Source organism: Lepus europaeus, chromosome 19, assembly GCF_033115175.1.
Source record: "Lepus europaeus isolate LE1 chromosome 19, mLepTim1.pri, whole genome shotgun sequence".
NCBI classification, from domain to species: Eukaryota; Metazoa; Chordata; class Mammalia; order Lagomorpha; family Leporidae; genus Lepus; species Lepus europaeus.
In genome coordinates, this window is record NC_084845.1 from 11,315,776 (window position 1) to 11,337,994 (window position 22,219).

The window sequence follows — 22,219 nt, forward strand, 5'->3', positions numbered from 1 at the left end:
CACAGTTTTCAAAATAACGACAGAGAGAGGGCCTACGAGCAGCCAGGGAGGAAGCGTTGGCCTACGTCGAAGTCGCGGCCCAAGCGGAGGGCGGGAAAAGGCAGAAGGCGGAGCGCCAGCTGATTGGATGGCGCCCGCGCGCCCGCTGCTGTAAGGTCGAATGAGAAAAGGGGAGTAACGATATAGTCCAATCAGCCTTGGGCTCTCAGAAGGAGCGCTCCCCGGCCTGTCCGGCGAAGTCCTTTCATCGAGCGAAGTGTCTTTGCAACACACATTCTGATTTGTCTACATCTCCCGCCCCTTGAGGAGTACGAGCGGGTAAAGTCACTAGAACCAATCAAAACGAGGGTCGGTAGAAACCCCTCCTTCCTGTTGCCTTTAAGAAACCGGAAAGAGACGAATTCACGAAGGACCCGCCCCTTGCCGTTAGGGCGGTTTCAAAACAATCTGTCCACCAATTGCATTTATTGTCTCATCTCACTGAGGGCCGGCAGAGATGGGTCGCCTGAGGAAAAGCTAACAGGATTGGCCGTTTTTCAGAGGCTTGCCTCGCAAATTTCGCCGTAGAGGGAGGCATATGGAGTAGATATTAAACAGATATGTTATTCATAATCTGGAAGTCGGCTGCTTTATTATTACTTTTTTAGTGAAAAACGGAACTTTGGCGAGTCCTGCAGGTTTGAAACGAGAGGCTAGGCCAGCGACGAGAGAAAAGTTGTCACGGAAACCGCGTGTCCATCCCCTGGCCAGCTCGCCTCGCGGGGCCTCTGTCCGCGCCCGCAGCCTCGCGGAGCCCGCGGGGCCGCCCCTCTCCGGGCAGAGTCCCCGCACGGAGCGGCTCTCCCCTCCCCGACCCTCTGCACGGCTGTCCGGGGCACCTGGCCGACGGGCTCAGAGACGCGGATCGGGCCTCCCGCAAATGAACACGGACGCCCGCGATCCCCGGCGGCTAACGCCGCGCCACCTGTCGCCTCTAACGCAAACGGACAAACCCGGAGTCAGACACGCAGCCGAGGCACGCAAGGCCCACACCCGCCACACTCCAGCGGAGCAGACAAAGGCGCGCACCGCGCAGATACACCCCGGGCTCGGGCCGGATCAGGTGCAGCACACCGGCAGCGCAGGTGCGCCCGCGAAGGTCCGCGCGGGCGGGCGGCCCCGCACCGCACCGCCCCACGGGCCGGTGCCACTGCAGCCACCCGGACACGCAGCACCCACTCCGCGGCGGGACAGACACTCACGTGGGCCCGGAGGTTCCAGTCCAGACACCCCGCCCCTCGCCCACGTCCGACTTCCTCTCTCCTCCCAGCCTTGCACAACGATTTGTTCTAAAAAAGTTTGTGGCCCGGATTGAACCGTCCCGGCTTCTCGGGAGCCGCCACCGGGGGGCGTCCGGGCGCTGCCACGGGCTCCTCGGTCCGCTGCGGACACACCCTGGACTGCGCGCCGGGCAGCGAGTGGACTCCCCTGCTGGAGCCATGACTCCCGGAGGGGTTCTGTGCCCGTGCTTCTCTTTCTGGACTGTGGGTACCTGTTCTACTCCGTGTCTCTGAGGATTTCTATCACTTTGTATCTGTTGCTCAAGTTTCTTCCTCTTCCCGCTGGGTGTCTGATTGTGTGTGTGTGTGTGTGTGTTTGGCCTCTATGTACAGTGTTCATTTAGACCTCTCTAGGGAGGAGAGACTTTCGTAGACCCCACCACACCCTTCCTTGTACTGACAGAGAAACTGAATGGCTGGAGAGAGGGGCCGCATCACAGCTGCATGCAGAGAGGAGACACAAAGAGGATCACGAAATTTTATGTGCTCTCAGCTCCTCCGGAGGCACCAGAGACCACACTTGTACACCGGAGATAAGGGACTGGCTCACGGGGGCAGCATGACCCAAAAGTAGGGAGCTGTCCATCCCCCAGGGTGGGGGGAAGGAGGCATCCCTAACGCATTGCACAGGCTTGGGGGGAGGAGGAAGCGAAGGCAGTGTCTAAGAAGGGGAGGGGCACACAGAGGAACCCTATCAGGTTAGAACCCTGGAATCGTACCTAATACTCTAGGCTGTGGACCCTGAGAACTGAGAACACGCAGTCTTTGAACTGCAGTACCTAGAACCTTCAGATTTTACAAATGTGGATTCTTGGGTCCTTCACATGATCCTAGAAAGGCAGAGTGCACACAGAACCTGGAGGTGTCCAACGTTAGGAACGATTAGAACTTTGGTGTCTAGTTAGTCATGGCTAACGGTGAGAGTCCTGCATGCAGAACCTTGGACCAACAGGCCCTAGAGTGCCCTGAAACACAGGCTAGACCGGCATCAGGATCTCAGGGATTAATATCCAGACTCCTGGAGCATATGATCTAGAATCTTAGATTCCGAGACTAAGTCTTAGAATGTCACATCTTAGGACATGAGACCACAGAACGTCCATCTTTAGACTCAGAACTTCTGAGTTGCAGATTCTAGAATCCTGGATAATCTATGACCTCAGAGTCCATTAGGAGGATATCAAACCTTGAGGAGACAACGTTCTGAAGCCTTCGTGTCTAGACTCTTATAGTTAAAGGATTTAGATCTGAGAGCCTTAGAATGTCAGCTTTTAGGACCTCCACGTCTAGAATTACAGAATCTACAGTCTTACATACTAAGGACTCAACCATTAGAAAAGCAAAATCTAGAGCTTTAGAACCTAAAACCTTGGGGTCTTATCAAGAATCTTAGAACCAGAAAATCTGGAACCACACAATCTCACGGCCTTAGAACTTCCTTGCTGAGAACTTGAGCACTTTTGAGTTAGAGACGTTGGAATTTCAGGTCCTTAGAACCAAGAACTCCTCGTATCTCTGAGACCCAGAACCTCGGCATCGAGACTCCTTAACCCTTAGAGTCCCGAGTCTCGGAATGCGAAGGCCAGGGAGTACCTTTAGACTGCAGTCGAACCCCTTCCACCTACAGGTGGGGGTGCTGTGGTGCAGGGAAGGCAAGGGTCTGTCCGGATGGAGGGGGGGCCAGGAAGACAGGGCTGCAGTGGGGAGAAACCTAGGGTGGGAGAGTGGGGAGTGGGCTTCCCCCAGTGGCAGTGCCTAGCTTGGATCCTGAGAGGAAGTTCTGGGTAGAGGGTCATCTCAGACTCCATCCTCCTGTGCCGGGGGTGCTTGGGAGCTCCTGTCGGCAGGCAGAGCAGGGCCAGGGGCCGTGGAAGGGCAGAGGACGTAGCGTCCAGCAGGATGGACCTCAGCGGCCGTAAGGCAACTGCAGGAGTCCTTCGGGTCGGGCTGGGTGTGCGGCTCTGCTCCTCCGGCAGCTCCACGGGGCTCGGGATGACCACCGCCCTCGTCCATGTTGACGTAGAGGATTTCGTCCGGCTCCTGGGCAGGGGGCAGGGCCTTCAGCGTGTTCTCCAGGTCTTCCCGCAGCTCTGAAAAACTTGGCCGGTCCCGGGGGTTCAGCTCCCAGCAGCGGGACATCAGGGCATACCTAGGGCAGCAAAGTGAGGGGTGAGAGACTGAGCAGGGACTCAGCCAGACGGCATTCTGGGAGTCTGGGGACACTGTACGACACGCAGAGAACCGGGGGTGTTTCAAAGGGCTGTGGGGAAACAGCAATGTGGGGGAATCTTCCAGAGATTTGGAGATGCTCAGCAGTTTCTGCAGGGCGTCCTGGAAGAGGTGGGATGTGGGAAGGGCCTGGGGACACCCGTCTGGGTGTGAGGATCCACTAGAGCACAGCTCTCCGGGTGAGCCTCCAAGAACAGACCCCGGCATCAGAGCCTGGCCCTGCCACCTAGAGGCTGCGCTGGTTTAAAACAAGCCTATAAAGCCTCCTTTCAAAGGATGGGAGGAAGTCCCCTCCCGCTGTGTGCAGCCAGAGTGTGCGCGACTTCATGACTTCCGAGACCAGCTCGCACAGGCACTGTGGCTTCCTGCCTGCACTTGCCCTGGAGTCACCGTCACAGTGCTAGGGAGGGGTCCTTGTGGCTAGGACCCGGGGCCTCCGGCCTCAGCCCTGTGAGGGAGCCAATTAGAAAGTGACCTTGGCAGCCCCAGCTGACATCTTGAGTGTAACCCCCTTAGAGACTCAGAGCCAGAATCACCCTGTTAAACTGTCCTCAGACTCCGGACCTTAAAAAATTCTACCAAGTTTGTTATTTTAAGCCTATTAGATGGACAAGTTCAAGTCTTGGCTGCTCCACTTCTGATCCAGCTCCCTGCTAATGTGCCTGGGAAAGCAGCGGAGGATGGATCAAGTGCTTGGGCCCCTGCACCCACGTGGGAGACCCCGATGGAGTTCTAGGCTCCTGGCTTTAGTCTGGCCCAGCTGTGGTCATTGTGGCCATTTGGGGAGTGAACCATCATATGAGAAATCTTTCCCTCTCTTTTTTTCTGTAACTCTTGACTTTCAAATAAAAAATAATAAATAAAAAAATAATCTTTTAAAAACATTTTTATTTATTTGAAAGGCAAAGAGGCAGAGAGAGAGGTCTTCCATCCACTGGTTCACTTCCCAAATGGCCCCAATGGCCAGAGTGGGGCCAATCCAAAGCCAGGAGCCTGTAGCTTCTTCTGGGTCTCCTACATGAGTGCAGGGGCCCAAGCACTTGGGCCATCTTCTACTGCTTTCCCAGACACATTAGCAGGGAGCTGGATCCGAAGTAGAGCAGCCGGGACTCAAACCAGTGCCTATACGGGATGCCAGCACTGTAGGCTTTACCAGCTATGCCACAGCACCAGCCTCAATAAGATAAATCTTAAAAACAAAAACAAAAAAAAACAAAACCAGGCTATGTGGGGGTGGCTTTGTGCAGTAGTGTGTAAAGCTGCCGCCTGTGATACCAGCATCCCATACAGTTGTGTCAGTTTAAGTCCCAGCTGCTCCACTTCTGATCCAGCTCCCTGCTAATGGCCTAGAAAAAGCAGAAAGACAACCTAGGTGCTTGGGCCCCTGCCATCCAGTAGTTCTTGACTCCTGGCTTCAACCTGGCCAGCCCTGGCCATGGCAGCCACCTGGGGAATGAACCACTGGATAGAAGATCTCCTCCCCTCTCTCTGTAGCTCTTTCAAATAAACAAACCTGTTTCTTTTTAAACAAAGGCTATTAGAGTTGGGGGTATAAGTTATTAATGCACCAACTGTGCAACCTTTGGCGAGTGACTCAACTTCCCTGTAGGCCTTGGTTTTCTCATCGGCAAAATGGAAACAAAAATTATCTCCCTCACATAGCTGTGGTGAGGGTTAGGTGATTTAATACACACACAACACCTAAAACGGTGCCTGCTAGTAAGTTCTAGAAAATAAGTAGCTATTATTCTAACTCCCTTTGGCTTTGGGAGCACCCAAGGAGGACCTGGCCAGTCTGAAGCCCAGGCTGCCTCCTCTGGATCCAAGCAATTCCCTCAGTTTACCCTCAGAGTGCTGGCTAACTGTCGCGCCTCACTGCACGCCGTAATACCGCCAAGACTGATGGGCACGTCACGGAGACTGCAAGATCTCAGAGGAGCCCTAGGAGCCTGGCAGAGGTTCAGTAACCCAAGCCGAGAGCCTCTGCGGTATCCTGGGTGCCGAGGAGTACCTGGGAGGAGAGTGGGGTGCTCAGGGCCACCGGGTGAGGTTGTGCAGTTGGTCACTCACTGCCCAAGGACACACAGCTGGGGGGCCCAATCCAGCCTGCACACTATGTACCCTTAGCTAATTGGCTCCCCATTGGCTCCTAATGGTCCTTCCAGAGTACTGGAGAGGGGCAGGAGGGCCGCTCCACACGCTGAGCGCTGCACACACGTCTTAAGGGTCCTGGGGATGTCCGGGCCACATGGGGTGCTCAGGGGCGTGCAGTGCATTTAAGGCTGTGTAGGGGGAGTCCCAGGGGTCCTCACAGTCCATCCAGACAGTCCGCAGGCTGCTTCAGGCGGTTTCCCTGGCGCAGGTAGTCGTAAATCTCGCTGTTCTCCACGCCTGGGTACGGCGTCTGACCGCGGGTGGCGATCTCCCACATGGTCACCCCAAAGGACCACTATGGGAGGCAGAGGGAGGGGATTAGAGGGGCTCTGCAGCATAAGAGACCCCCAACACGTAGGTTCACGGGCACAACACAGAAACCACCCCCAACACATAGGTTCACAGGCACAGCAGAGACCCCCAACACACGGGTTCACAGAGTCCCCAACACGCAGGTTCATGGGCACTCACAGAGACACCCCCAACACACAGGTTCACAGGCACAGTCCCTCTCATGTACACATGTTCCCAGCCACCTACTGGTGCATCACAAGTATTTATAGAAATTCTTTCCTGGGGCCGGCGCTATGGCATAGCGGGTAAAGCTGCCGCCTGCATTGCTGGCATCCCATATGGGCGCCGGTTCGAGTCCTGGATGCTCCACTTCCAATCCAGCTCTCTGCTATTCTTTCCCCAGTTACACACACACACAGGTCATTTTTGTGGATGCACGCGCATGCTTATCCAGGCACACACCTACATGCTTCCTGGACACATGATCTCAACTGTCACCCTCCACACTGCTGGACACACTGCAGGTGCAGGCACATGCGTGCTGGTCATTGCTGCTTCTCCTAACCTGTAAGATCCACACTGCTGCTGTGCACGTGTGTGTCTGTGTATCCCCATGTACACACCACCACTCAGACACCCATGCCGCCCCACACAGCGAGCCATGCACCCATAGCTGCCCAGGCGCGTGTGTGATGGCCAGGCCCTGCCTGTTCACGCCAGCCCTGCACACATACCACGTCGCTCTTGCTGGTGTAGACGCGGTCAGCCAGGCTCTCGATTGCGATCCACTTGACGGGCATCTTGGCAATGCGGCCCTGGCGGTAGTAGTCCCCGTTGTAGATCTTCTTGGAAAGCCCAAAGTCGGCCACACACACGGACATGTTCTCGTTCAGCCTGCCGGAATGGGGGAGAGGAACAGGCTCCAGGCCCCAGCCACCTCCACCAGGAAGCCTGCCTGGCTCTCACAGGGCTCCACTGCCTACCCACACTGTCCTCTGTCAGGGTGAGGAAGCTCTCGCCTGGACCCTTGCCCTAGTCCAGGAAGGAACTGCTTGACTTCTTGTTTCCTTCCCAGCCTGCCTGACTCTGGTGTTTGTTGACAGATTCTAAAGTCCTTCCTAGGTTCCTGACTTTAAAAGTTTTCTTGGCGGACAGCAGATATACAATGTCAAACCCTCAGTGAACGGCTCCCTGTGTGTCCATGGACACACCTATGTATCCAGCACCCACATGAAGAAGCAACACCCAGGGGCCAGCACTGTGGCGTAACGGGAAAAGCCTCTGCCTGCAGTGCTGGCATCCATATGGGCATTGGTTCGAGTCCCAGCTGCTCCACCACCGATCCAGCTCTCTGCTACGGCCTGGGAAAGCAGTAGAAGATGGCCCAAGTCCTTGGGCCCCTGCACCCACGTGGGAGACCCAGAAGAGGCTCCTGGCTCCTGGCTTTGGATCAGCTGTTGTGGCCATCTGTGGAGTGAACCAGAGGATGGAAGATCTCTCTCTCTCTCTCTCTCTCTGCCTCTGCCTCTCTCTAACTCTGCCTTTCAAATAAATAAATAAATCTTTAAAAAATAAAAAATAAGGGCTGGCGCCGTGGCTTAATAGGCTAATCCTCTGCCTTGCAGCGCCGGCACCCCAGTTGGGGTGCCGGATTCTATCCCGGTTGCCCCTCTTCCAGGCCAGCTCTCTGCTATGGCCCGGGAAGGCAGTGGAGGATGGCCCAAGTCCTTGGGCCCTGCACCCGCATGGGAGACCAGGAGAAGCACCTGGCTCCTGGCTTCAGATCAGCGAGATGCGCCGGCTGCAGCGGCCATTGGAGGGTGAACCAACGGCAAAAAGGAAGACCTTTCTCTCTTTCTCTCTCTCACTATCCACTCTGCCTGTCAAAACAAAACAAAAAAACAAAACAAAAAAAATAAATAAAAAATAAGAAGCAGCAGCAACATCCACAGCCAGGCATCGGGCACAGTGGCTAAGCTGCCTCCAGTTATGCTGCATCCCATATCCCAGTGCCTGGGTTCAACTCTCAGCTCTGCTTTTGATCCCACTTTCTGCTAATGTGCAGAGATAATGGCCAAAGTAAGTTTATCCTTGCCACCCACATGGGAGACCCAGATGGAACTCCCAGCTCTTGGCTTCAGCCTGGCCCAGCCCTGTCTGTTGCAGCACTGATGGGAGAGCTCTCTATCTCTCTTTCAAGAAACATTTTTTAAAGATTCATTTTTATTTTTATTTAAAAGGCAGAGTGACACACAGAGAGGAGAGGGAGAGGGAGGAGAGGGAAGGAAAAAGAGGGAGAGAGAGAGAGAGAGAGAGAAATCTTCTATCCACTAGTTCACTCCCCAAACAGCTGTAACAACTGGGGCTTGGAGAGGTCAAAGCCAAGAGCCTGGATCTCCATCCGGGTGTCCTACATGGGTGGCAGGGGTCCAAGTGCTTGGGCCATCTTCTGTTGCTTTCTCAGGTGTGTTAGCAGGAAGCTGGATCAGAAGTGGAGCATTGGGGAGTTGAACCAGTGTTTGACAATGGGAACTTAACCTGCCGTGCCAGCACACCAGTCCCCACCTTTCAAGTAAATAAAACTAAAACTTAAAGAAGAAAAAACACCCATAGAACATTCATACAGTAGAATACTACACAGCAAAGAAAATGAAAAACCTACGAATTACACATGCCAACACGGAACAATCCCAGAAGATCACACTCACCAGAGAAGCCTGACACAAGGGGTACAGACTGCGTGGCTGCAGTTAAATGACATCTAAGAACAGATGAGGGGCCGGCGCTGGGGCGTAGCGAGTAAAGCCGCCACCTGCAGCGCCAGCATCCCGTATGGGCACCAGTTCGAGTCCCAGCTGCTCCACTTCTGATCCATCTCTCTGCTATGGCCTGGGAAAGCAGTGGAAGATGACTCAAGTCCTTGGGCCCCTGCACCCGCATGGGAGACTCAGAAGAAGCTCCTGGCTCCTGGCTTCAGATCACTGCAGCTCCAGCTGTTGTGGCCAACTGGGGAGTGCACCAGTGGATGGAAGACCTCCCTCCCTCCCTCCCTCTCTCTCTCTCTCTCTCTCTGCCTCTCCTTCTCTTTCTGTGTAACTCTGACTTAAATAAATAATAAAAAAAAAAAAGACAGACAAAAATAGTGATGTGACAGAAGTCAGAACAGCAGTTCATGCTTGAGAAGGACACAAAGGAGCAAGTTGGAGTTTACTTTCCCCGCCCCCATTTTATTTGAAGGTGGGGGAGAGAAAGAGAGATCTTCCATCTGTTGATTCACTCTCCAAAAGCCTGCAACATTCAGCCAGGGTTGGGTCAAGTCAAAGCCAGGAGCCAGGTCTTCCCTGTGGGTGGCAAGGACCCAAGTATCTGAGCCATTGCCTGCTGCCTCCCAGGGCACGCTGGCAGGAAGCTGGAGTCAGAAGTGGAGCCGGGGCTGGAGCGAAGCACTCCGATTTGGAATGCAGGTGTCCCAAGCAGCACAGCGGCCAGACACGTGTAACAACTGGCTGAGCTGCCCGAGGGTGTATTCTAGTGAAGCTAAAACATGCACCGACTTTTTAAAGTATAAACACTAGAGGAAGGAAACATTACCTGCCCCCTGGTGCTCCCCTTAGGTTGAGGCCCCCTGCCGGGGTAAGCACTCTTCTCCTCCAACAGCGAGGCTTACTTTTGTTTGATTTTGTGCCTTATAAAGATGGCCCATGACCATGGTCCACGTGTGCGGGAGAGGAATACCCATTTTCAGATTCCCGAGAGCTGTGTACATGGTTACCCCTTGTCAAAGTGTTCTTCCCAGGCCTGCTTTCGATGAGTCTGAAGTTGTACTGAACCTAATACTCTAAGTCTGTGGTCCTGTCCCCCCGCCCCGCTCCCCTGGGCGGCTGCTGTGGCCTGTATTCCGCTAGTCCGCTGGTGGCGATTCTGGCCCCCTTATCTAACGTGGCCCTTCCCGAAGGACAGCCACAGGCAAGGCAGAGGTGGAGGGGCATAGAGGAGGCTTCCCTTGGTCACCTCCGCCCCTCTGCTCACCTCATGCTGCACACCAAGCCTCCCCTCTTGTCCCTTCTCTCTCCTCCTCTTCCGGGAAGCCTTCCCAGACTCCCCTGTTGAACTTTCGACCCCAGTCCTGGGTTCCACCTTCCCTGAGGGGGCATCCTGGCTTGACACTCACATGCAGTTCCTGGCAGCCAGGTCCCGGTGTATGAACCTCTTGGTACTCAGGTACTCCATGCCACTGGCGATGTCTGTCATGAACTTCACCAGCATCTGCGTGGGGAGGAACTGCAGGGCCAAGGCAGGGCCAAGCAGAGATGAGCGGATCCTGAGTCCCCGCCTCCTCCAGTCTCTGCCTGCTCTCTTCCCATGGCCCTGAGAACGAGGCCCAGCCCCTTTCCGCAACCTCCGAGGCCCCAGATAATCTGCTCTGCCTTCCTCTCTGACTCCATCTCCCACTCTCCTTGCCCTTGACTGACACCCAGCCAGGGCCTCTTTTCTGGCCAGCACACACACCAAGCCTGTTTCCACCTTGGTCCATGCTGTGACCTCTCCCGCCGGAATCTCCCAGAGGCCCCCCAGCTGGTGCCTCCTTCAAGGTCACAGCCTCCCCCCATCCACAAAAAACCTATCAGTCTCCCTGGGAGCTGCCTGGTTCACGCAGCGGTCAGCTTGCTGAGCGCCCTGTCCCACCGTCCCACCCCCACCGTTGCACGGCAAGCTCCGTGGGAGCAAGCGCTCAGGCCCCACAATCCCGCCAGTGTCTGGACAGTGCTGGTGCCTGGTGTGCGCTCACGGAGCGCGGCCATGATTAAACACCCCTCACCATCGGCTGGTCCCCAAGCCGCGAGTACAGGAGGAAGCTGTGTAAGTCTCCGTGTTTCATGAAAGGTAAGATGACCACAGGTGCCGGGAAGCCTTCTCGTTCAGAACCCTGGAAACAGACGCCTGAGCCCCCCAGGCAGCCCCATCACTCCAGCTGGACTGAGGGGAGGCCGGCACCCTCCCAGCCAGACCCCAGCCCTGCCTCTCTCTCTCTGTTGCTGGGGGCCGGGGCGGGGAGGGACAGGGACAGAGTTTTAGAGAAGCCACTTCCAGCAGAGTTCCCAGGGATGTTTCCGGAGCCCCCCTGGGGACCTCAGCTATTTCTGGAAAGGGTCAGAGGTCGCATTCCAAGGCAAGGGAGAGAAGGGGGCGGAGTTTGCTGACCCTGGAGGAGAGGAGGAGTGGGGGAGCCGGGAGCCTGGGGGTTTGATCTTCCCAGTGCCTTCACGTCGTCACCATCGTCGTGGGGCCCCTGGATTCCCCCACTCACCAAGCAGCTTCATGACGTTGGGGTGGTCAAATTCCTTCATGCAGACGGCTTCGCTCAGGAAGTCCTCCAGCTCTGACCTGGTGCAGATGGCGACTTGGGGCGGAGAGGAAGGTGGGTGAGGCCAGGAGTGAGGACTCCTTCCCTCCCCCGCCTCTCCATCATCATCATCTCCACCTTCATCACACACGATTAAGTGCTGTAGTCTACGAGGTGTGACCACAGTTCTCCTCATTTAATTTAATTAGTTTAAATATTCATTTTATTTGTTTGAAAGGCGGAGTGACAGAGAGATGTGCAAGAGAGTGATCTTCCATCCACTGCCAAATGGGTGCAACTGGGGCTGGGCGAGGCAGACTCCAGGAGCCTGGACCTCCATCTGGGCCTCCCATGTGGGTGGCAGGGGCCCAAGCACTTGGACCATCTTCTGCTGCTTTCCCAGGAGCACTAGCAGGGAGCTGGATCAGAAGTGGAGAAGCCAGGATGTGCACTGGCGCTCATATGGGATGCATCGCAGTTGGCAGATGAACCCACTGCACCACAGCCCTGGCCCCTCATCCTCATTTAAAGAGGAGGAAACCAAGGTATGAAAAGGAATGTGCCCAAGGGTGCCCAGAGCTGCAAGGTGGAACAGGCAGAACTCAACCCCAGGCAGCCTGGGGTCTGGGTACTCACTCTCACTCCAGGCTGCCTCCCAAAGTTTTCCAATTGCTCTGGGACTCCCAGGGTTAATGCTGTCCCATTTTACAGTTCAGGACTCTCTGACTTGGAGGGGCAAGGTGACCTGCCTAAGGTTTCACAGCTGTGGCTCAAACCCAGGTCAAGAACGTAACCTGGGGCCAGGGCTGCAGAGGCTCAAGTCGCCGCTTTTGACACCAGCATCCCATATGGAGGCAGGTTCCCGTGCCGGCAGCTCCACTTCTGGTCCAGCTCCCTGCTAACGTGCCTGGGACAGCAACAGATGATGACCCAGTATTTGGGCCCCCGCCACCCATGTGGGAGCCCTGGATGAAACTCTTCAGCTCTGGGCTCCTAGCTTTAGTCAGGTCCAGCTTCAGCCATTTTTGGCCTCGTGGGGAGTAAAACAGCAGATGGAAGATCTCTCTGTCATGCTGCCTTTTAAGTACATAAATACCCATTTTTTTCCCCTGGTGCACAGGAAGTGCTCAGTGATGAATGAATGAGTGAGTGATGATGACGCCCTAGCCCACGCCTTAATCCCTGTAAGTCAGAAAGGAGCCATTCCTCCCCCAACTCCAGCCCCAGCCTGACCCTCTATGCTTTTCCTTCTTTGCGTAAAAAGGACTTGGAGCTGGACTTCCTGTGCTGTGTGGCCCTGGACTGGCTCCCACCTTTCTGATGACGTAAATGGCTAGCTGTGGTTAACTGCAAGAACTATCTGCCACCCCAGCATTCCCTGCTTTGTCTCGCAACAGCCCCAGGAGGCAGGGACATCCCGATCCATTCTTCCAGAGGACGAGAAGGAAGCTCAGAGAGGGGAAGTCACGTTCCTGGATCCTGCAGCTGCTTAGTGACGGCCAGCGTGCCTCCCTAGACCTCCCCCACTCTGCTGTATCAGGGGGTGGGTTGTGCTCCTTGAAAACTACATTTCCCAGGCTCCTTTGCCTGCTGGTTTCCTGTAGGGGTTTGCCAAGGGCTGGCATTATGGGAGATGGGCAGTGGTGGGGGAGGCGGGGAGAAGGCAGGATATTTCACCTTCTCTACCTTCACGGAGCTGTGTCTCCTCCGTGCGTCTGGCGCCCACGGGCAGCCCCTAACTCTGTGGTCCCAACTTCCACCGGGCACCCCTGGCCACAGGTCTGATGCCTTCACTTCCTCCCTCTGCTGTTCACAGCTAGGGGTGGAAGAGACTTCCTGTTATGTGGTGAGCGCCTGTATTCAGTTCCTTCTGTTCAAACACCTGGCATGGCTCCCTTTTCTATTTAACACCGAGGTGCTACACTGTGGCCAATCTGCCATTACCATTCCTGGGTTGGGGCTGGGGTCCCACACGTGCACACGCGCGCACAGACTCACTCTTCATCGTCTTCACAGCCACCTTGAGGATGGAGTCATCCTGGTTGAGCTGACCCTCCATCACGGCTCCAAACTCTCCTGTGCACAGCCCAAGGGAGACTTTGGCCTCAGGGGCCCACGGGGACTGCATTTCCTGCAGTGAGGTGCAGGCGGGGACGGAGGAGGGTACGTGTGGGCTGGGGGGCCTCACCTTCTCCCAAGGTCTTCCCCAGGGCCACCTTGTGCCGGTCCACCATCACGTCCCGCAGCTTCTCCTTCAGGTCTTCACTGATGCCCAGGCTGTTCACTGCATGGAGGGTGGACAGTCAGGGAGCAGGGCCGACACTCAGGGAGGCTCGTCAGCAGGCCTCTGCCCACTGCTGACGTCCTACACTACTTCTGTGCTGGTTCAACATCTGACGCTGCCCGGAGTGCCTCCCCACCCTCACCCCAGCTACACCCCTGGACTCCCAAACCTTCCTCCAAGGCAGCAACTACAAGGTTAAAGTCGGGCACACGAACTTGCTCCAGTGGGCACCCTGATGGTCAGTGCCCTGCAATTCTTGTTAAAAATATTTCTTCTTACTGAGGTGTAACTTGCACACATCATGCATGCACTGCTCGGTGGATTTTCACAAACCAAACACAACGTCATAACCAGCAGCCAGGACAAGGAAAAGACATGGCCTGCCCTTTGTTGACTTCTCTTACAGTGGGTTGGTCAGCTGTTTCACTGGTGAATGTTACAGACATGGAATCACCCGGCACATGCTCTTCTGTGTCTGGTTTCTTTCACTCAGCATTATGCCTGTGATTATTGCTATATCAAAGCTGTGTGTCACTGTGATTTATTCATTTTCATTGCTATACAGTAAGAGTTCCCAAACTTACCGATCTCAGGGCCCCTGTACTAGTGTGGGTTATATGTTTATATCAGTATTTCTGGTATTCAAAATAGAAATAGGTAGTTTTTTGTTTGTTTGTTTTGCTTTTTTTTGTGCTGAAACCCAGGATGGATAGCATTTTAAACCACAAGCATACAAGAGCACGTGTTCCGTCAATCATCAGAGTCACTGGTGACATCATCTCAGGTCAGGGAGTTTCTAGAAAACTCTACTGAATGATTCTAAGAGTGCAAAAGGACAAATGCGATCTTTTCTTACGATGAAAATAGTTTTGACCTCACGGCCCCCTGCAAAATGTCTTGGGGACCCCAGGGGACCCAGATCACACTCTCAGAACTGCGGCTGTTGGTTACTCCACAAGGTCGCTGTGACCTCCCTGCTGCTTATTCCTTCTCTTACACAAATGTCTTTCCCAGCCCTTCCCAAATGTCCCCCGGGGGCCATGGCAGTGTCCTCCCTGTGCGCCAGGAGGACCTCACTCTGTCCCTTTTCCTTCTGAATTTCAGTTTCCCCAACTGGAAAAATGAGGCTATTTGACAGAGTGGCTTTGAAGGACCCTCCTCAGCTGGGACCATCCATGAGCCTACAGTCCACCAGCAGAACCTATGGTTTAACGATTCTATGATTTTTTTTAAAGATTTATTTATTTATTTGAAAGTCAGAGTTACAGAGAAGGAGAGGCAGAGGCGGAGGCTGGGCAGTGGAGGGGGGAAGATAGAGATCGGATCTCCCATCCACTGGTTCACTCCCCAAATGGCTGCAATGGCCAGGGCCAGGCCAGGCCGAAGCTAGAAGCCAGGAACTTTATCTAGGTCTCCCATGTGAGTGCAGGGGCACAAGCACTTGGGCCATCTTCCACTGCTTTCCCAGGCACAATAGCAGGGAGCTGGATCAGAAGTGGAACAGGCACCACAGCTCACTAGGCTAATCCTCTGCCTGCGGCACCGGTACCCCGGGTTCTAGTCCCGGTTGGGACGCTGGTTCTGTCCTGGCTGCTCCTCTTCCAAGCCAGCTCTCTGCTGTGGCCCAGGGAGGCAGTGGAGGATGACCCAAGTGCTTGGGCCCTGTACCCACATGGGAGACCAGGAGGAGGCACCTGGCTCCTGGCTTTGGATCGGTGCAGCGTGCCGGCCGTAGCGGCCATTTGGGGGGTAAACCAACAGAAGGAAGACCTTTCTCTCTATCTTTCTCTCTCACTGACTAACTCTGCCTGCCAAAAAAAAAAAAAAAAAAAAAAGAAGTGGAGCGGCCAGGACTTGAACCAGCACCCATATGGTCTATAGTACTGAGCCTGTGATCTTTCAGGCCAAGACTGATTCTATCTCTTGAACATTCTGTAATTCCTAGAGGCAGTTAAGAGCATGGGCCGGCCCTTGGAGCAGTGGTTAAGACACCTTTTGGGACACCTGCATCCCAGACCGGAGGGCTTGGGCTCAGGTCCCAGCTCTGCTCTGGGCTCTAGCTTCCTGCTGATGCACATCCTGGAAGGCAGTCAGTGCTGGCCCAAGTACTTGGGTCCTACCACCTACGTAGGGCACTCGCACTGAGTTCCAGGCTTCTGGCTTTGACCTCACCCAGCCTTGGTTTTTGCAGAGTAAACCAGCAGAAGAAAGAGCTTGGTCTCTTGCTTTCTTTCAAATAAAAGTAAGTTTACACTTCAGAGCAAAACTGTCTGGGTTTAAATCTTGGTTATCCAAAATGTTACATACCTGTGTAAAAGCTATGTGCAAGTCACCGCTCTCTGCCCCAGCTTTCTCATCTTCATTTTACAGGTGCCAACCAGCACCCACCTCTCGTGTTCTTGTGAGGATTCAGTGAAGTCAAGGGGTGGAATGCTCAGAATATTCTCATCGCCACCCTCCCCATCCTCTGATCTCAGCTCCTCACCATCATCATCATCACCTCATGTCAGTGTCATTGTTGCCATCGCTGTCACCCCTATCATCACCCTGACACTGACCATGTCTGAGGTTCTACTGTTCTAAAGCTCTGAGTGGTTCCACAATTCTGTTGTTTCTGGGGCCTGTGGACCTAATTCCTGGTGTTCCAAGGCCTTCAGAAATGAGTGTCTCATGCGTCTACAGATTCTCTACACGTGTTAGCCCCAGACCTGGTCAGGGAGCCGTGGGGTTCACTTACAGGTAGCTTCAGTAGTCCGGCGACTGTAGGACTTGCGGACCCGGTATCTGACCACCAGCTCGCCCCGCTCCACTGTTGGCTCAAACACCTCTCTGGAGGGATGGGGAGAAGGGGAAGGCAGGAAAGAACCGTGAGCACCAGCCCAGCCCCCAGTCCTGCCTGCCCTCTCCTCCAGTGCTGCTGAGTGAGTCTTGGGCTGCTCCCTTCCACCTTCCAATCGTTCCCCAGACCCTCTTGCTCTCATCCTGATTCTGGGTCGCCTCTCTTCCTGCACAGCCTCCTCACTGGTCTCTTTGCCTCCAGCCTCTCCATCCCAGGCCACATAAGCCTCCCCAGCTCACCCATAGCGAGTCTCCTTCTTCCGCCGGTGGACAAGGAAGAGGGCCAAGATGAGGACGCAAGCAGCGGCCACAACTGCTCCCAGCAGTACATACCACCAGGGCCATGAGAAGGCGGGAGCTGGGGGTTCACTCACTGTCAGAGGGTATGGGGGACAGATCATGGCGGAGGCCCTGGATTCAGCTCCCTGGGACCCCCGGGGGGTGATGTGGGAGGGAGGCATGAGGCGCAGAAGGAGGTGTGGGTGTATTTGATGAGGGGTGCAATTGTGTATCCACGGACACTGGGCAGGGTCAGGCAGGGCATGCGACGGATGTGATAGGAGTGTGTGTTAAAGCAGAAGGAACGTGAGAAGTGTAGGAACGTCGAGTTGAGAGCAGAATGAGGGGATGGTGTGATGGTGCAGCAGGTCCAGCTGCTGCTTGCGAAACCAGCATCCCAAGTCAGAGCACTGGTTTGAGTCTGGGCTACTCTGCTTCTGATCCAGCTCCCGGAGAATATGCCTGGGAAGCAGCAGAAGACAGTGCAAGTGCTTGGGTTTTGCCATCCACATGGGAGACCCAGATGGAATTCCTGATTCCTAGCTTCAGACTAGCCCAGACCTGGCTGTTGTGGCTATCTGGGGAGTGAACCAGCAGATGGAAGCACACATGCTCTCTCTCTCTTTCTCTCTCTGTCTTCCAAATAAATAAATCTTTGAAGAGCAGGATGAATATCTGATGACTGTGCAGGATGAGTTGTGAGTGTCCAAGGAGTACTGGGATGGGTGGGAATAAATTTCAAGTAGAGTAGGTGTGTGTGATAATTGTGCAAGGTGGGTGGCGCTGAGTGTGGAAAAACAGGTGAGTAGGGAAGAGAACACAGGATGGTGGGTGAGGCTTGTGCAAGGAGTGCAAAACTGATGGACAAAGGACCAACGCATGTCTTTGGTGTAATGCTGTCTGGTGTAATGACTATGAAAGGTTGCTATGGTAAAAAAGTGTTTATTTACTTTCATCTGAATGGCGGGGGTGGGGGGGAGGGAGAGAGAAATCTTCTATCTGCTGGTTCACTTCCTAAATGCCCACAATTGTGAGGGCTGGGCCAGGCTGAAGCCAGGAGCCCGGGAAATTCCATCTGGGTCTCCCACATGGGAGGCAGGAGCCCTAGTACTTGAGCCATCACCTTCTGCTTCCCAGGATGCATCAGCTGGAAGCTGGATCAGAAGCAGAGCAGCCAGGACTGGAACTGGCGCTCCTATATGGAATGTGGGTGTCCTAAGTGGTAGCTTTACTTGCTGAGCCAAGACACCCACGCCTGAAAGCCTTCTCATAAAGCAGAGAGGAGGACGAGACACCTGTGCAAGGGGCCCGGTGAGTGTACACAGTGCAGGACTGCTGTGCACAGAAGGGAGGTTTAGACACTGGGAGCAGGCGATGATTTTGAAGGCGATGATGTTCAGGGTGAGAGAAGTGCACATGAACAGGTAAAGGAAGTCACTAGGGCAGGCGAGGGGTGTGGGTTGCATGGGAAGGGGGTGCAGATGGGGCAGGCGTAACAGTGCACAGAGTGTGTAGTGGGCTGGGACTGGTGAGGGGTGAGAAACGTTGTCTGAGGAGTGAGCAAGGAGAGCTGTAGGGTGTAGGCTAGCGTGGACCGGAAGTTTCTTGGTGTCTGCAATGGGTGGTGTGAGTGTGTACATGGTGTGCAGAGCTTGTGAGTGAGAACTCCGTGTGTGTGTCGTAGGTTTGGGAGGCGTGTGAGAGGAATGAAGGAATACAAAGGGATGTGCACGACAGGAAGGTGGGATGAGTGTGGAATGCTTTTGTGAAGAAAGGAGACATGTGAGGAGTACTGAGGGTAGTGGGTTGAGTTGCAAGAGGTGGACTGAGATGGTGCTAGGAGGGTACGACGGGTGTAGGAGGAGAAGTTGAGAACTGTTGGGGAACTACTTGAGAGGAACAGATGTGAGCATGCCTCATCCACCTACCCATCCATCCATCTATCCATTGACCCACCATTCTTCTATCCATATATCCATCTACCCATGCACCCTTTGAATATCCACCCACCCACCCACCCATCCATCCATCCACTGACCCACCCACCCATCCATCCACCCATCCATCCATCCATCTATCCGTCCACCCACCCATCCATCCATCTATCCATCCATCCACTGACCCACTCATCCATCCATCCATCTATCCATACATCCATCTATCCGTCCACTCATCCATCCATCCATCTATCCATTCATCCACTGACCCACTCACCCATCCATCCATCTATCCATACATCCATCTATCCGTCCACTCATCCATCCATCCATCTATCCATCCATCCACTGACCCACCCACCCATCCATCCATCTATCCATACATCCATCTATCCGTCCACTCATCCATCCATCCATCCATCCATCCATCCACTGACCCACTCACCCATCTATTCATCTATCCATACATCCACCCATCCATCCACTCATCCATCCATCCATCCACTGACCCACCCACCCATCTATTCATCTATCCATACATCATCTATCCATCCACTCATCCATCCATCCATCCATCCATCCACTGACCCACCCACCCATCCATCCATCTATCCATACATCCATCTATCCATCCACTCATCCATTCATCTATCTATCCATCCATCCAGTGACCCACTCACCCATCCATCCATCTATCCATCCATCCACTGACCCACTCACCCATCTATTCATCTATCCACACACTCATCTATCCGTCCACTCACCATTTACCTATCCATCCAGACACCCACCCACCAACCATTCATCAATCCATATACTCATCCACCCCCCTCCATCCCTCCACTCATCCACTGACTCATCCATCCATCCATCACTGACTCACCCACCCATGTACCATTCACTAAGGACCTACTTACGCTGGGCAATTCTAGGCACCTCCATCAAGGGCCACACAAACCCAAGAAGTAGAGGACAGGAATGATGAATTTGAGAAACATGAAGATGTGCAAAGGGCACGTGCATGCTAATGGGACCCTCCTTGGGTGTGGAGGAGAGGAAGGGAAGAGAGGAGGTGCCAAAGCCCTTACCCAGCTGGTGGACTGGCTGTCCTTGCCCTGCGAGGAGAAAGGACAGAGGGGAGACGTGCTCAGAGAGGGCAAGGCTGGTGTGGCCCAGTGAAGGAGTCAGAGATGCCCCTAGGAAGCTTTGGGGTAGGAACAGAACAGGGTGCAGGTCAGGAGTGGCAAGGAGGGACAAGGGTACTGCAGGAGGGGGCTGAGCATGGCTCTGGAGTTACCTGGACGCCAGGGCTCCAAGGGCACGGGGAGGCTCCAGGGCCCATCCCCAGCAGCCGTGTAGGCTGCCACACACACCGTCAGGTTGGGCACAGGCCTGTCTCCCCGCAGCTCCAGGGTCACTTCTCGCTTGAGCCCTATGTCCATTAGCACCTAGGTGGTCCAGAGGGGCACGAGGGTAGAAGGCCAGGCCCATAACTCACCTCCGCCCTCGGCCTCAGCCTCAACCCCGCCTCTTTCCCAGAGCCCTCATCCTCCAGCCCCTCCTCCCCTACATCTGCCCCCCCCCCACCCCTTTCCTTTTCACTTCTCCATCCACAGGCCCAGTGGGAGACGGCACCAGGGCAAGAGCCTCGCCTGTCTCCTTCCCTGAGGTGACCCCAAACTCCTTAGCACGGCGCTCGGCACCCAGCACTGCTCAGGGAAGGTTTGCTGAAGAAGCCGTCTCGCCTTCTCAGCTGGAACTCTGTCCCCTCCAGACCTCCTGCCTAGCTCTCCAGCCCAGGCTACTCCAAACCCACGGAGCAGCTCTGCAGTCATCAGAAGAGCCCCCCTTCCTCAAGATGCTGCACCACCGTCTCTGACAGAACTGCAGAACTGTCGTAGGCAGCAGGTGTCTCCTGAAACGCTTTCACAGAGGTTCACAGAGAATCGTTCCCTAACCCCTCCCCGGAGCACTCAACCTCCCCAGAATGTGCTCCCGGAGGTGTGAGTGACTGAATGCCACCCCACCTGGACAATTTTCTATGTCTTCCATCTCCTCTCCGAATCCCTTCTCCAGCCACCCTGCCCCACCCCAGCCAGCAGCACCCACCTCGGGGGTGTCCTGGCTTCGATACGCCAGCCGGTATCCTAGCAGGGTGCCCTGCAGGGGTGCCTTTGGCTCTTGCCAACGCACGAGGGCCTGGCTTCCGTTCCGCACAGCGCTAACGTTCTCGGGGGGGCCCAGGGGCACTGGAGGACAGGGAAGAAGGGAAGCTGATATCCCCATTGCTTCCTGACCCCCTCCCCCATTCCCAGGAAGTTAGGCATGGTGCAAAGGGCAGGCACGTGGCAACCCTGCAGGCCTCCTGTGAACAGAAGCATGGGGGTGGGGGTGGGGGTGGGGTGGGGGAGAGGCGATCGATGCCATGGACAGGGTTGAGAGGCTGGGGACGCAATGAGAGGGACGGGGTAAAGGTGGGAGAGGCACACAGCTCCAGCAGGGCAGTGGGCAACATCTCCCTGCCCAGCCCACTTACCTCCCTCCGGCGTCTCCACGGGCAGCCAGTGGGTCCAGGGTGAGGGGCCCTGGCTGCTGGTGCACGACACCCGGATGTGGTAAGAGGTGTGAGGATAGAGGCTGCCCAGCCGCAGATGGTGAGGGGGCACGGCTGCTTGCAAGGTGAGGGGCTCCTCTGGGGGGTCGGGCTGTCCCGGCCAGAGGCCCACCCCATCATCTGACAGCACTGCCTGGGAAGAGAGGGAAGGGTGTGAGGACAGGAAAAGCACGCCGTCACACAGCTCTCAGCTGTCGCAGCCCTGGTGTGACCACCCAACCTTGGCTGTATCATCACAAAGGCCACCTCCTCTGGCAAGACTCTTGTTCCTCTCCGAGCCTCAGTTTCCCCATCTGGAGAAGGGGGCTTAGAGGGGCAAATGCCCACGGGGTTGTTGAAAATGTACATGTTGTGGACACCCGGGAATGCCAGGTGCACGGCAGGCGTTCGGCCTCGGTCGTAGTAACGACGATGAATAGCATGATGGTCACAACTGCAACACCAAACAAAGCAGGAGCCTCTGAGACCCCAGCGCTATGAGCCGCCCCGCAGGCAAAGGCCACCTCCCACAGCAGAAGCCCGCAGAGCGCTCCTCTCTAGGAGCCGAGGGGCCTTCCTGGGGCTTGGGAAGGGTCTGTGCTTGTTCATGTGTCTGTTTTTCTTCAAAGCTTTATTTACTCATTTGAAAGAGTGACACACAGAGAGGTCTTCCAGCTGCTGGTTCACTCCCCACATGGCTGCAAGGCTGGAGCTGGTCCAGGCTGAAGCCAGGAGCCCAGAGCTCCATCTGGGTCTCCCACATGGGTGACAGGGCCCGAGCACTTGAGCCATCTTCCGCTGCCTTCCCAGGTGCATGAGCAGGGGACTGGATTGGAAGCCGAGCAGCTGGGACTGGCATCAGCACTCTGCCACAGAATGCTATAACTCACTGTGCCGTAACACCAGTCCCAGGAGCTGCATTTTGATTTGGAGGCTGGTTACGTGGAC

The 22,219-nt window shown here is 55.2% G+C and overlaps 2 protein-coding genes across 3 annotated transcripts in view; both read right to left on the bottom strand.

The window, feature by feature from the left end:
- HNRNPUL1 (heterogeneous nuclear ribonucleoprotein U like 1) overlaps window positions 1–1,312 on the bottom strand; it is a 35,087-nt gene extending 33,775 nt beyond the window's left edge. Inside the window, exon 1 of the mRNA XM_062177044.1 lies at window positions 1,242–1,312. The gene's annotated coding sequence lies outside the window, so the exon portion shown is untranslated. The remainder of the gene's footprint in view (window positions 1–1,241) is intronic.
- Window positions 1,313–1,780: 468 nt separating this feature from the next.
- Window positions 1,781–22,219, bottom strand: part of AXL (AXL receptor tyrosine kinase) — a 30,021-nt gene continuing 9,582 nt past the window's right edge. The window contains exons 7-20 of one of the 2 annotated variants that reach the window (XM_062177039.1): window positions 21,215–21,425; window positions 20,788–20,927; window positions 19,976–20,126; window positions 19,767–19,793; window positions 16,703–16,835; window positions 16,362–16,453; window positions 13,529–13,624; window positions 13,339–13,416; window positions 11,305–11,397; window positions 10,816–10,937; window positions 10,168–10,277; window positions 6,731–6,890; window positions 5,861–5,997; window positions 1,781–3,468 (exon numbers count right to left, since the gene is read on the bottom strand). In XM_062177039.1, the coding sequence (XP_062033023.1) occupies window positions 3,117–3,468; window positions 5,861–5,997; window positions 6,731–6,890; window positions 10,168–10,277; window positions 10,816–10,937; window positions 11,305–11,397; window positions 13,339–13,416; window positions 13,529–13,624; window positions 16,362–16,453; window positions 16,703–16,835; window positions 19,767–19,793; window positions 19,976–20,126; window positions 20,788–20,927; window positions 21,215–21,425 (1,902 nt within the window). In that variant the 3' untranslated portion in view covers window positions 1,781–3,116. The remainder of the gene's footprint in view (window positions 3,469–5,860; window positions 5,998–6,730; window positions 6,891–10,167; window positions 10,278–10,815; window positions 10,938–11,304; window positions 11,398–13,338; window positions 13,417–13,528; window positions 13,625–16,361; window positions 16,454–16,702; window positions 16,836–19,766; window positions 19,794–19,975; window positions 20,127–20,787; window positions 20,928–21,214; window positions 21,426–22,219) is intronic. The other variant, XM_062177040.1, reaches the window with a different exon arrangement.